The 14126-nt window shown below is 54.1% G+C and overlaps 2 protein-coding genes across 3 annotated transcripts in view; one reads left to right on the forward strand and one right to left on the reverse strand.

Annotated features, from left to right (window-relative positions):
• Positions 1 to 7734, reverse strand: part of LOC141060057 (uncharacterized) — a 166537-nt gene extending 158803 nt beyond the window's left edge. The window contains exons 1-2 of one of the 2 annotated variants that reach the window (XM_073556320.1): positions 7633 to 7734; positions 4993 to 5174 (exon numbers count right to left, since the gene is read on the reverse strand). In XM_073556320.1, coding sequence (XP_073412421.1) covers positions 4993 to 5019 — 27 coding nt within the window. In that variant the 5' untranslated portion in view covers positions 5020 to 5174; positions 7633 to 7734. Of the gene's footprint in view, positions 1 to 4992; positions 5175 to 6394; positions 6500 to 7632 lie in introns of those variants that run through there. The other variant, XM_073556317.1, reaches the window with a different exon arrangement.
• On the forward strand, positions 7670 to 11011 carry MRPL33 (mitochondrial ribosomal protein L33). The gene is made up of 4 exons (XM_073556321.1): positions 7670 to 7791; positions 9865 to 9883; positions 10497 to 10603; positions 10779 to 11011. Exons 1-4 carry the CDS (start codon positions 7770 to 7772, stop codon positions 10826 to 10828), a joined length of 198 nt encoding a protein of 65 aa, XP_073412422.1. The 5' UTR covers positions 7670 to 7769; the 3' UTR covers positions 10829 to 11011.
• Positions 11012 to 14126: the final 3115 nt, after the last annotated feature.

A 14126-nucleotide genomic window follows, 5' to 3' on the forward strand; every position in this document is an offset into this window, starting at 1 on the left:
TAGGGTGCCGGCAGAGCGTCCCTCATATACGGTGCCGGCAGAGCGTCCATCATATACGGTGCCGGCAGAGCGTCCCTCATATACGGTGCCGGCAGAGCGTCCATCATATACGGTGCCGGCAGAGCGTCCCTCATATACGGTGCCGGCAGAGAGCCCCTCATATACGGTGCCGGCAGAGCGCCCCTCATATACGGTGCCGGCAGAGCGCCCCTCATATACGGTGCCGGCAGAGCGTGCCTTATATACGGTGCCGGAAGAGAGTCCCTCATATAAGGTGCCGGCAGAGGGTCCCTCATATACGGTGCCGGCAGAGCGCCTCATATACGGTGCCGGCAGAGCGTGCCTTATATACGGTGCCGGCAGAGCGTCCCTCATATAAGGTGCCGGCAGAGCGTCCCTCATATACGGTGCCGGCAGAGAGCCCCTCATATACGGTGCCGGCAGAGAGCCCCTCATATACGGTGCCGGCAGAGCGCCCCTCATATACGGTGCCGGCAGAGCGCCCCTCATATACGGTGCCGGCAGAGCGTGCCTTATATACGGTGCCGGAAGAGAGTCCCTCATATAAGGTGCCGGCAGAGGGTCCCTCATATACGGTGCCGGCAGAGCGCCACTCATATATGGTGCCGGAAGAGCGTCCCTCATATAAGGTGCCTGCAGAGCGCCCCTCATATAAGGTGCCGGCAGAGCGTCCCTCATATACGTGCCGGCAGAGCGCCCCTCATATACGGTGCCGGAAGAGCGTCCCTCATATAAGGTGCCGGCAGAGCGTCCCTCATATACGTGCCGGCAGAGCGCCCCTCATATACGGTGCCGGCAGAGCGTCCCTCATATACGGTGCCGGCAGAGCGTCCCTCATATACGGTGCCGGCAGAGCGTCCATCATATACGGTGCCGGCAGAGCGTCCCTCATATACGGTGCCGGCAGAGCGTCCCTCATATACGGTGCCGGCAGAGCGCCCCTCATATACGGTGCCGGCAGAGCGTCCCTCATATACGGTGCCGGCAGAGCGTCCCTCATATACGGTGCCGGCAGAGCGCCCCTCATATACGGTGCCGGCAGAGCTCCCCTCATATACGGTGCCGGCAGAGCGCCCCTCATATATGGTGCCGGCAGAGCGTGCCTTATATACGGTGCCGGCAGAGCGTCCCTCATATACGGTGCCGGCAGAGCGCCCCTCATATACGGTGCCGGCAGAGCGCCCCTCATATACGGTGCCGGCAGAGCGCCCCTCATATACGGTGCCGGCAGAGCGCCCCTCATATACGGTGCCGGCAGAGCGTCCCTCATATAAGGTGCCGGCAGAGCGTCCCTCATATAAGGTGCCGGCAGAGCGTCCCTCATATAAGGTGCCGGCAGAACGCCCCTCATATATGGTGCCGGAAGAGCGTCCCTCATATAAGGTGGCGGCAGAGCGCCCCTCATATACGGTGCCGGAAGAGCGTCCCTCATATAAGGTGCCGGCAGAGCGTCCCTCATATACGGTGCCGGCAGAGCGTCCCTCATATACGGTGCCGGCAGAGCTCCCCTCATATACGGTGCCGGCAGAGCGCCCCTCATATACGGTGCCGGCAGAGCGCCCCTCATATACGGTGCCGGCAGAGCGTGCCTTATATACGGTGCCGGAAGAGCGCCCCTCATATACGGTGTCGGCAGAGCGTCCCTCATATAGGGTGCCGGCAGAGCGTCCCTCATATACGGTGCCGGCAGAGCGTCCATCATATACGGTGCCGGCAGAGCGTCCCTCATATACGGTGCCGGCAGAGCGTCCATCATATACGGTGCCGGCAGAGCGTCCCTTATATACGGTGCCGGCAGAGCGTCCCTCATATACGGTGCCGGAAGAGCGTCCCTCATATACGGTGCCGGCAGAGCGCCCCTCATATACGGTGCCGGCAGAGCGTCCATCATATACGGTGCCGGCAGAGCTCCCCTCATATACGGTGCAGGCAGAGCTCCCCTCATATACGTGCCGGCAGAGCGCCCCTCATATAAGGTGCCGGCAGAGCGTCCCTCATATACGGTGCCGGCAGAGCGTCCCTCATATACGGTGCCGGCAGAGCTCCCCTCATATACGGTGCCGGCAGAGCGCCCCTCATATACGGTGCCGGCAGAGCGCCCCTCATATACGGTGCCGGCAGAGCGCCCCTCATATACGGTGCCGGCAGAGCGTGCCTTATATACGGTGCCGGAAGAGCGCCCCTCATATACGGTGTCGGCAGAGCGTCCCTCATATAGGGTGCCGGCAGAGCGTCCCTCATATACGGTGCCGGCAGAGCGTCCATCATATACGGTGCCGGCAGAGCGTCCCTCATATACGGTGCCGGCAGAGCGTCCATCATATACGGTGCCGGCAGAGCGTCCCTTATATACGGTGCCGGCAGAGCGTCCCTCATATACGGTGCCGGAAGAGCGTCCCTCATATACGGTGCCGGCAGAGCGCCCCTCATATAAGGTGCCGGCAGAGCGTGCCTTATATACGGTGCCGGAAGAGCGTCCCTCATATAAGGTGCCGGCAGAGCGTCCCTCATATACGTGTCGGCAGAGCGCCCCTCATATACGTGCCGGCAGAGCGTCCCTCATATAAGGTGCCGGCAGAGCGTCCCTCATATAAGGTGCCGGCAGAGCGTCCCTCATATAAGGTGCCGGCAGAACGCCCCTCATATATGGTGCCGGAAGAGCGTCCCTCATATAAGGTGCCGGCAGAGCGCCCCTCATATACGGTGCCGGAAGAGCGTCCCTCATATAAGGTGCCGGCAGAGCGCCCCTCATATACGGTGCCGGCAGAGCGCCCCTCATATACGGTGCCGGCAGAGCGTCCCTCATATACGGTGTCGGCAGAGCGCCCCTCATATACGGTGTCGGCAGAGCGCCCCTCATATACGGTGCCGGCAGAGCGCCCCTCATATACGGTGCCGGCAGAGCGTCCATCATATACGGTGCCGGCAGAGCGTCCCTTATATACGGTGCCGGCAGAGCGTCCCTCATATACGGTGCCGGAAGAGCGTCCCTCATATACGGTGCCGGCAGAGCGCCCCTCATATACGGTGCCGGCAGAGCGTCCATCATATACGGTGCCGGCAGAGCTCCCCTCATATACGGTGCAGGCAGAGCTCCCCTCATATACGTGCCGGCAGAGCGCCCCTCATATAAGGTGCCGGCAGAGCGTCCCTCATATACGGTGCCGGCAGAGCGTCCTTCATATACGGTGCCGGCAGAGCTCCCCTCATATACGGTGCCGGCAGAGCGCCCCTCATATACGGTGCCGGCAGAGCGCCCCTCATATACGGTGCCGGCAGAGCGCCCCTCATATACGGTGCCGGCAGAGCGTGCCTTATATACGGTGCCGGAAGAGCGCCCCTCATATACGGTGTCGGCAGAGCGTCCCTCATATAGGGTGCCGGCAGAGCGTCCCTCATATACGGTGCCGGCAGAGCGTCCATCATATACGGTGCCGGCAGAGCGTCCCTCATATACGGTGCCGGCAGAGCGTCCATCATATACGGTGCCGGCAGAGCGTCCCTTATATACGGTGCCGGCAGAGCGTCCCTCATATACGGTGCCGGAAGAGCGTCCCTCATATACGGTGCCGGCAGAGCGCCCCTCATATAAGGTGCCGGCAGAGCGTGCCTTATATACGGTGCCGGAAGAGCGTCCCTCATATAAGGTGCCGGCAGAGCGTCCCTCATATACGTGCCGGCAGAGCGCCCCTCATATACGTGCCGGCAGAGCGTCCCTCATATAAGGTGGCGGCAGAGCGTCCCTCATATAAGGTGCCGGCAGAGCGTCCCTCATATAAGGTGCCGGCAGAACGCCCCTCATATATGGTGCCGGAAGAGCGTCCCTCATATAAGGTGCCGGCAGAGCGCCCCTCATATACGGTGCCGGAAGAGCGTCCCTCATATAAGGTGCCGGCAGAGCGCCCCTCATATACGGTGCCGGCAGAGCGCCCCTCATATACGGTGCCGGCAGAGCGTCCCTCATATACGGTGCCGGCAGAGCGTCCCTCATATACGGTGTCGGCAGAGCGCCCCTCATATACGGTGTCGGCAGAGCGCCCCTCATATACGGTGCCGGCAGAGCGCCCCTCATATACGGTGCCGGCAGAGCGCCCCTCATATACGGTGCCGGCAGAGCGTCCCTCATATATGGTGCCGGCAGAGCGTCCCTCATATACGGTGCCGGCAGAGCGCCCCTCATATACGGTGCCGGAAGAGCGTCCCTCATATAAGGTGCCGGCAGAGCGCCCCTCATATACGGTGCCGGCAGAGCGCCCCTCATATACGGTGCCGGCAGAGCGCCCCTCATATACGGTGCCGGCAGAGCACCCCTCATATACGGTGCCGGCAGAGCGCCCCTCATATACGGTGCCGGCAGAGCGCCCCTCATATACGGTGCCGGCAGAGCGTCCCTCATATACGGTGCCGGCAGAGCGCCCCTCATATACGGTGCCGGCAGAGCGTCCCTCATATACGGTGCCGGCAGAGCGTGCCTTATAAACGTTTAGCACATTTCTGTCGTCATTTCCATCGGCAGTTTCGCATACATTCTGCTGAATTCGTCGGCTGTTCTCTTCTAAGCCCCATTTTTCAAATGTTGACTAAGTTGGTGTAAAAATGCCAATACTTGAAATATTTTTTTTTATAAAACTATGAGTTCCCCAAAAGTTCTGCAACACTTCAGTTAGACTCCGGATTTCTGCCTAAAACAATTTGATGTTTTTAACGATGCTATGAAATGTAGTTCTACCGAAAACTTAATATGCAAATTGCCTCTTCATAGAGACAGAGAGGACTAGAACTCTATAGCGCCACCAGCTGGCGTAAGTGCTGGAGTGTGAGGGGTTAACGCTGAAGTAGTGACAGGGGGGTGTATACTTTTGCAACCCCCACCAGTAATGTAGACTGACTGACGTATTCCTCATGAAATAAACGTAAAATGTGATAAAGCAGAAGGAAAGTGGAGAATTTGCAGGAAAAGTCGCCCCCCACCTGTACGTCAGAGGATGGAGCCCACATGCTGACTGTTGCCACACGCTCCGGCGTTAGGGAAGTGCATGCTTCGCCGTTCGCCCCCTCCTGCTCTTGACCTTCTCCTTTCTTTGCGCGGTTCCGGTGGGTGACGCCGCAGTTTTGCTGGAAGGTTTCTCGCTTGCTGGAGGTGACATCACACTCTACAAATGTCAAGGAAACAGTGAGTCAGCAACGAGCGCAGCTCCGACCGAGAATTCTGCTGCAAATATGACATCAAATACCAAGGAACTTAGAGTCATTGTCACTTTTTCCATAAATCAAAAAGTGAACGAGAATAGAAGAAGCTTTGTAATATGTTCTATCAGAAGAATCGGCTTTTTTCTCCTCCTGGACGGATCGTTCATTCTGACAATTCCCGGGTTAAATCCGTCTTCGGTGACTACAGATTATTCCATCACTGAGATCGGAGATGACAGTTGTTTTTTATAAGATTATGTGAAGAGGGGGAGGAGCTTTGCCTGTAGCTCCTCCCATCTGCATAGAATCTTATCAGCACTAACTGTCATCTCCAGTCTCAGTAATGGAACAATCTGTAGTGACTGCAGGAGTATTGTACCTAGCACAGAAAGCAGATTTCTCTGGTGAGATTTATTACAAAGTTTCTTATTTTCTCGTGTACTCTAGATTTATGAAATAAGAATCAAAAAGACGGTTACTCAAGAACAGAGACTAGTAATTCATCTGAGCGCCCCATATATACAGTGTCGGCAGAGCGTCCCACATATACAGTGTCGGCAGAGCACCCCATAAATACACAGTGTCGGCAGAGCGTCCCACATATACAGTGTCGGCAGAGCACCCCATATATACACAGTGTCAGCAGAGCGTCCCACATATACAGTGTCAGCAGAGCGCCCCATATATACAGTGTCGGCAGAGCGTCCCATATATACACTGTCGGCAGAGCGTCACATATATACAGTGTCGGCAGAGCGTCACATATATACAGTGTCGGCAGAGCGTCCCACATATAGTGTCGGCAGAGCGTCCCCTATATACATTGCCGGCAGAGCGTCCCCTATATACAGTGCTGGCAGAGTGTCCCCTATATTCATTGCCGGCAGAGCGTCCCCTATATACATTGCCGGCAGAGCATCCCATATATACAGTGTCGGCAGAGAGTCCCACATATACAGTGCCGGCAGAGACCCACATACACAGTGTCGGCAGAGCATCCCACATATACAGTGTCGGCAGAGCGTCCCCTATATTCATTGCCGGCAGAGCGTCCCCTATATTCATTGCCGGCAGAGCGTCCCCTATATACAGTTCTGGCAGAGCGTCCCCTATATACAGTTCCGGCAGAGCGTCAATGTTGGGAATCTGTCTCATGTAGTTGATTTGCTACTGAGCTCATCACCTTCATATTTGTTTGTTCCCATTAAGGTTAACCCCTTCACTCTCAGACAATTTTCCTTTCTGTGCTTTCCTTTTATTCCTCGACATTTTACATTATTCCTCTCCAAATAAAAATGAACCGCAGGTCAATTCATGGGGAAAAAATTAAAACCAACAAGGTGAGAGTGACATTATATATATCTCCACAGTAAATGTTATTGACTCAGTAGAAAAAAAAGAATTACGACACCGACGCCGCGACACGACACCGACGTCCGCGACACGACACCGACGTCCGCGACACGACACCGACGTCCACAACATGACACGACACCGACGTCCACAACACGACACGACACCGACGTCCACAACACGACACGACACCGACGTCCGCAACACGACACCGACGTCCGCAACATGACACGACACCGGCGTCCGCAACACGACACGACACCGACGTCCGCAACACGACACCGACGTCCGCAACGCGACACGACACCGACGTCCGCAACACGACACCGACGTCCGCAACATGACACGACACGGACGTCCACAACACGACACGACACCGACGTCCGCAACATGACACGACACCGACGTCCACAACATGACACGACACCGACGTCCACAACACGACACCGACGTCCACAACACGACACCGACGTCCACAACATGACACGACACCGACGTCCACAACACGACACGACACCGACGTCCGCAACACGACACCGACGTCCGCAACACGACACCGACGTCCGCAACACGACACCGACGTCCACAACACGACACGGACGTCCACAACACGACACGACACCGACGTCCGCAACACGACACCGACGTCCGCAACATGACACGACACGGACGTCCACAACACGACACGACACCGACGTCCGCAACATGACACGACACCGACGTCCACAACATGACACGACACCGACGTCCACAACACGACACCGACGTCCACAACACGACACCGACGTCCACAACATGACACGACACCGACGTCCACAACACGACACGACACCGACGTCCACAACACGACACCGACGTCCGCAACACGACACCGACGTCCACAACACGACACGACACCGACGTCCGCAACACGACAGGAAAACGACACAAAAACGCAAAGAGGTTTTCAGAAACTACAACTCCCATCCTGCGCGGCCTCAGGGCACAGTGAGAGTCGTAGTTTGGCCTCAGTGTTGTAAACAAGATGCTGCGTCCTGTGTGACTGGGGACTGACACATTCATCCCTACCATCTGTCACTAGAGCGCGGCTCCATAACAGGAGGCCGCCATATTCTAGGAGTCCTCAACCTAGGACCCGGAAGTGAAGAGCGGAGAGGCCGGAAGTGGTGGAGCTGCGGCCTTCATGTCCGTGTGGTGCCGCAGGGATGTTCCTCACCTGTGTGAACTGTAAGTGAAGTGTCATGCTGTGGAGGATGGGAGTGGGAGTGGTAGTCGTAGTGGGGGGGGTTCATGCTGTGGAGGATGGGGGTGGTAGTGGGGGGGGTTCATGCTGTGGAGGATGGTGGTAGTGTGGGGGGTCATGCTGTGGAGGATGGGGGGGGGTCATGCTGTGGAGGATGGGGGTGGTAGTGGGGGGGGTCATGCTGTGGAGGATGGGGGTGATAGTGGGGGGGGTCATGCTGTGGAGGATGGGGGTGGTAGTGGGGGGGGTCATGGGGGGGTCATGCTGTGGAGGATGGGGGTGATAGTGGGGGGGGGTCATGCTGTGGAGGATGGGGGTGATAGTGGGGGGGGTCATGCTGTGGAGGATGGGGGTGATAGTGGGGGGGGGTCATGCTGTGGAGGATGGGGGTGATAGTGGGGGGGGGTCATGCTGTGGAGGATGGGGGTGGTAGTGGGGGGGGGTCATGCTGTGGAGGATGGGGGTGGTAGTGGGGGGGGTCATGCTGTGGAGGATGGGGGTGATAGTGGGGGGGGGTCATGCTGTGGAGGATGGGGGTGATAGTGGGGGGGGGTCATGCTGTGGAGGATGGGGGTGGTAGTGGGGGGGGTCATGCTGTGGAGGATGGGGGTGGTAGTGGGGGGGGTCATGCTGTGGAGGATGGGGGTGATAGTGGGGGGGGGTCATGCTGTGGAGGATGGGGGTGATAGTGGGGGGGGGTCATGCTGTGGAGGATGGGGGTGATAGTGGGGGGGGTCATGCTGTGGAGGATGGGGGTGATAGTGGGGGGGGTCATGCTGTGGAGGATGGGGGTGATAGTGGGGGGGTCATGCTGTGGAGGATGGGGGTGATAGTGGGGGGGTCATGCTGTGGAGGATGGGGGTGATAGTGGGGGGGGTCATGCTGTGGAGGATGGGGGTGATAGTGGGGGGGGTCATGCTGTGGAGGATGGGGGTGATAGTGGGGGGGGTCATGCTGTGGAGGATGGGGGTGATAGTGGGGGGGGTCATGCTGTGGAGGATGGGGGTGATCGTGGGGGGGTCATGCTGTGGAGGATGGGGGGGTGGTAGTGGGGGGGGTCATGCTGTGGAGGATGGGGGGGTGGTAGTGGGGGGGGTCATGCTGTGGAGGATGGGGGGGTGGTAGTGGGGGGGGTCATGCTGTGGAGGATGGGGGGGTGGTAGTGGGGGGGGTCATGCTGTGGAGGATGGGGGGGTGGTAGTGGGGGGGGTCATGCTGTGGAGGATGGGGGGGTGGTAGTGGGGGGGGTCATGCTGTGGAGGATGGGGGGGTGGTAGTGGGGGGGGTCATGCTGTGGAGGATGGGGGGGTGGTAGTGGGGGGGGTCATGCTGTGGAGGATGGGGGGGTGGTAGTGGGGGGGGTCATGCTGTGGAGGATGGGGGGGTGGTAGTGGGGGGGGTCATGCTGTGGAGGATGGGGGGGTGGTAGTGGGGGGGGTCATGCTGTGGAGGATGGGGGGGTGGTAGTGGGGGGGGTCATGCTGTGGAGGATGGGGGTGGTAGTGGTACGTAATTCTATGTGGGTGGTAGTGAGAGGTAATTCTGTTGAGGATGGGGTTGTAGCAGGAGGTCTTCATTTGGAGGATGGGGACAGTTGCGCCGGTGCCAATACCAAATATGCAATTTTTATAGACTTTACATATTAGGCAGTGGTAGTGACACCGGCACAGGGTTCATGGGCGCAGAAAGATGGCAGACATAGAGGCCTTCCTTATTCCCTCCACTCCCGGCTGCCATTGCATAACAGAGCCATCGTCATCCCACGATCATGTTACAGGGCATCGATGGGCACGAGAGGGGTCCGATTCCTCCCCTTCCAACCTCTTAAATGCAGCTGTCGGAGGTTACAGAGGCATCTAAGGGGTTAAACTGCTGGCATCAAAGCTCTGGTGCTGACTGTGCACGTAAGGGGGATGTGACTTATGGGAACCTGGGCACCACGACTATATGTGGTAACGGAGGATGGGGGTAGTAGTGTGTGGTAACAAATATTGGGTGCATATCTGTATCACATTAATTTTCTCCTTTCTTCTTTTCTCCCCATTTGTGTGGAGCAGTCGCCAAGGGAAAATCTAAGTAAGTGGAGCCGCGTGCGGCAAATTCTCCTGTAGTGACTGATCTTTGTAATCATCAGCATGAGTTTAGCCGATATAGTGAGTGCAGCTCTGGGATATAATACAGGATATAACTCAGGATCAGTAATGTAATGTATGTACACAGTGACTGCACCAGCAGAATAGTGAGTGCAGCTCTGGAGTATAATACAGGATGTAACTCAGGATCAGTAATGTAATGTATGTACACAGTGACTGCACCAGCAGAATAGTGAGTGCAGCTCTGGAGTATAATACAGGATGTAACTCAGGATCAGTAATGTAATGTATGTACACAGTGACTGCACCAGCAGAATAGTGAGTGCAGCTCTGGGGTATAATACAGGATGTAACTCTGGATTAGTAATGTATGTACATACTGACTTCACCAGCAGAATAGTGAGCGCAGCTCTGGGGTATAATACAGGATGTAACTCAGGATCAGTAATGTAATGTATGTACACAGTGACTGCACCAGTAGAATAGTGAGTGCAGCTCTGGAGTATAATACAGGATGTAACTCAGGATCAGTAATGTATGTACTCGGTGATTATACTTACAAGTATTAACCTCTCGTTCTCCGTGCTTCCGGCCAGGGTGCTCTTGGTGAAGATGGTCAGCGCTGCAGGAACTGGTTACAGCTTCAACACTCGGAGGAACAAGCTGAAGGACAAGCTCATCCTGAGGAAATACGACCCTCTTGGTCAGTTTGTGTCTTACATCTATTATTTGGGGGGAGGTTTTCTTCTTTCGGATGGTCTTGGTGTTTCTTATAAGTACAGTGTCATTGGGAGGTTGTTGTGCCACGGTTTAACCCTCGCAGGTAACTGCTGCAGCACTTTATGCAGTTTCAGAATCTTTGTTTCTCCCTCTTGCAGTAAAACAGCACGTCCTGTTCCACGAGAAGAAGAAAATCCGCAGCATTTAATGGCCGCTCATTGTATGAAGTAGAGAAAGGACTCATTGTGGGGAAACGCTCAGGTGGACGTCTCCTGTAGTGACTGAGGACTGATGGTCCCATCCTGTTAGCTGCGCATGTAGGGTTAATGCTGCTGTAATAACTGAATGATGACCGAGTCTTCACCAATAAATAAATGTTTCTGCCTTTGTACAGACGTCTCAGGACGCGGTGCTGTGAATTGTCTTCCTGCATTTCGGGGTGATGTCGCACCTTTTATGTCACTTGTATCCTTCAGGACTGGACTTGTGTAACGTGTGAATATAGGTAAAATACGGCATTACCCCAGAGTCCGAGTCTATCTTCTCTCTCATAGGGGATGTTGTAGTAATGCCGCATCTTATGGAATTGATGGAGCCGCAGCCTAAAAGAAAATCATCAGGAAGCACAAAATGTGGGCAGCCCCTGGCTACTCCAGCAATGACATTAATAGTTACCTTTAGTTAATAAAATTCCACTAGGTTTGTCTTCAGTCATCGGGGATCATGATAAGAAATTTATAACTCGCTTTTACGTCACACTTTCCTCATATCAGTGTTACGCTCAGGAAAACAATGTGGCTGTGGGGTCTGTGTGGCTCTCCCAGTAAGGCTGGTTTCACACTAGCGTTTGTGTACGCAGCGTAGGCCTGCATACTTCTTTCCTTAAAGGGAATCGGTCACCCCTTTTTTGAGATATATCATCATTCAATTGTGTGTCACATAAGGATTCTCTTAGTACTTTTGCTTCCCCCTCACCCCGCAGCTGTCATGCATAAATACCTTTTTTATATCGGTTCAGATGTATGTAAACTGCCGCTGTCCGGTCCGCTGGGCGGGGCTTATTCACCTGCTCCCCCCCCCCCCCCTGTCTTGCTCTACGCATTTTTTCTTGTGCAGAGCAAGACAGGGAGGGGGGAGCAGGTGAATAAGCCCCGCCCATTGGACCGGACCGCAGCAATTTACATACATCTGAACCAATATAAAAACGGTATTTATGCATGAAAGGTGCGGGGTCAGGGGGAAACAAAAGTACTAAGAGAATCCTTATGTGACACACAATTGAATGATGTCATTATATGATATCTCAAAAAAGGGGTGACAGATTCCCTTTAAGCTCCGCATGTGTCTTGCGTACCTATGGTTTAACATTGTGCACGCAGGGACACGCGTTGTATGTGGATGCTTCCCCGTGCGTCGTTTTGACGTGCCCGCCGAACACGTTGCGTTCAGCGGGCACGTCAAAACGACGCACGGGGACGCATCATCATACAACGCGTGTCCCTGTTAAACATAGGTACACAAGACGCATGCCGATCTTAAGGAAAGAAGTATGCAGGCCTACACTGCGTAGACAAACGCTAGTGTGAAACCAGCCCTAATATAGGCTGGATGTGAGGTCTGTGTGGCTCTCCCAGTAATATAAGCTGCACATGAGGTCTGCGTGGCTCTCCCCGTTTTATAGGCTGGATGAGAGGTCTGCGTGTCTCTCCCAGTAATGTAGGCTGGATGTGAGGTCTGCGTGTCTCTCCCAGTAATATAGGCTGGATGTGAGGTCTGCGTGTCTCTCCCAGTAATATAGGCTGGATGTGAGGTCTGCGTGTCTCTCCCAGTAATATAGGCTGGATGTGAGGTCTGCGTGTCTCTCCCAGTAATATAGGCTGGATGTGAGGTCTGCGTGTCTCTCCCAGTAATATAGGCTGGATGTGAGGTCTGCGTGTCTCTCCCAGTAATATAGGCTGGATGTGAGGTCTGCGTGTCTCTCCCAGTAATATAGGCTGGATGTGAGGTCTGCGTGTCTCTCCCAGTAATATAGGCTGGATGTGAGGTCTGCGTGTCTCTCCCAGTAATATAGGCTGGATGTGAGGTCTGCGTGTCTCTCCCAGTAATATAGGCTGGATGTGAGGTCTCCGTGTCTCTCCCAGTAATATAGGCTGGATGTGAGGTCTCCGTGTCTCTCCCAGTAATATAGGCTGGATGTGAGGTCTGCGTGTCTCTCCCAGTAATATAGGCTGGATGTGAGCTCTGCGTGTCTCTCCCAGTAATATAGGCTGGATGTGAGCTCTGCGTGTCTCTCCCAGTAATATAGGCTGGATGTGAGCTCTGCGTGTCTCTCCCAGTAATATAGGCTGGATGTGAGCTCTGCGTGTCTCTCCCAGTAATATAGGCTGCATGTGAGCTCTGCGTGTCTCTCCCAGTAATATAGGCTGCATGTGAGCTCTGTGTGTCTTTCCTAGTAATATAGGCTGGATGTAGGCTGAATGTATAATCTGTGTGTCTATCCCAGTAATATAGGCTGGATGTGAGCTCTGTGTGTCTCTATCAGTAATATAGGCTGGATTTGAGCTGTGTGTCTCTCCTAGTAATACAGGCTGGATGTGAGCTCTTTGTGTCTCCAAGTAATATAGACAGGAAGTTGGATCTGTTTCCCTTTCACAGTACATAAGGAATTTTTTTTTCTTTTACCTTGTGTTGACAGGATGCAGAGTAGTGTGTGATCCTCCGCAGTTTGCTATAAATGCACTCTTTTTGCCTATACACACATATATAATCTGTGTTTTATCTCCGCAGACGGTAGAGTGCTTTTCTACTTATCTAAGCTCCATGCAGTAGATTCTGTGTCATCTGTTCTTGGATGTTTCTCCTCTCGCCATGTCTGATCTATAATGTATGTACATCCTTGTCCCTCTATTTTAATGTCCGGCTGAATTCATTCCGTGCTCTTTTTTTTGCATGCAAACCTCAGATTGTTTTTCATCAGAGGGTTATATGTCAGAAGCAGAGCAGCCAGGTTTATATAGGAGTTGCACTTTTTCGTGCAGAATATTTAGAAAGTTGCATTTGCACAGTGATAACATCAGAGCCTTGGATCGTACCCCAAATCCCCAGTGACTAAGTCCGACACATGGGTGTCCATGGAACGTCGTGATCGGCTGGGAAACGCAGGATCCTCACAATGGAGCATTGGTAAAGAACCAACATAAAGGTGCAGTAGCGACTGGTACATTTCTATTTTCAATTATCCTTTCTGTGGAATGGTGACTTTGGTGCTGTATGTTTCATATTAGGATTTTACAGATGAGGGCAATACTTTTTTAAATAAATGCATTTTTTTTTTATCTAATTTTTTTTTTAAGAATAAAGCTTCATTAGTTTTGGCCAGTTTGTTTTCGGCATCCTCTATGTATCACTGTACATAGCAGAATGTATGACTCCTTATCTCTCGTCTGAGCCTTAGAGGCTGTAGAAGATTAATGGATTTTTAGCTACAATATATCATACAAGGTTTC

This window comes from Dendrobates tinctorius, unplaced genomic scaffold (genome assembly GCF_039654945.1).
Source record: "Dendrobates tinctorius isolate UK_male_01 unplaced genomic scaffold, ASM3965494v1 ptg000232l, whole genome shotgun sequence".
NCBI classification, from domain to species: Eukaryota; Metazoa; Chordata; class Amphibia; order Anura; family Dendrobatidae; genus Dendrobates; species Dendrobates tinctorius.

What these genes read in the sequence shown, in the direction of transcription:
- MRPL33 (XM_073556321.1), top strand. Translation starts at nt 7,770, where the DNA reads ATGTTCCTCACCTGTGTGAACT. An exon ending in GAGGAAATACGACCCTCTTG is followed by an intron (nt 10,604 to 10,778) that starts GTCAGTTTGTGT and finishes TCCCTCTTGCAG; the next exon opens with TAAAACAGCACGTCCTGTTC.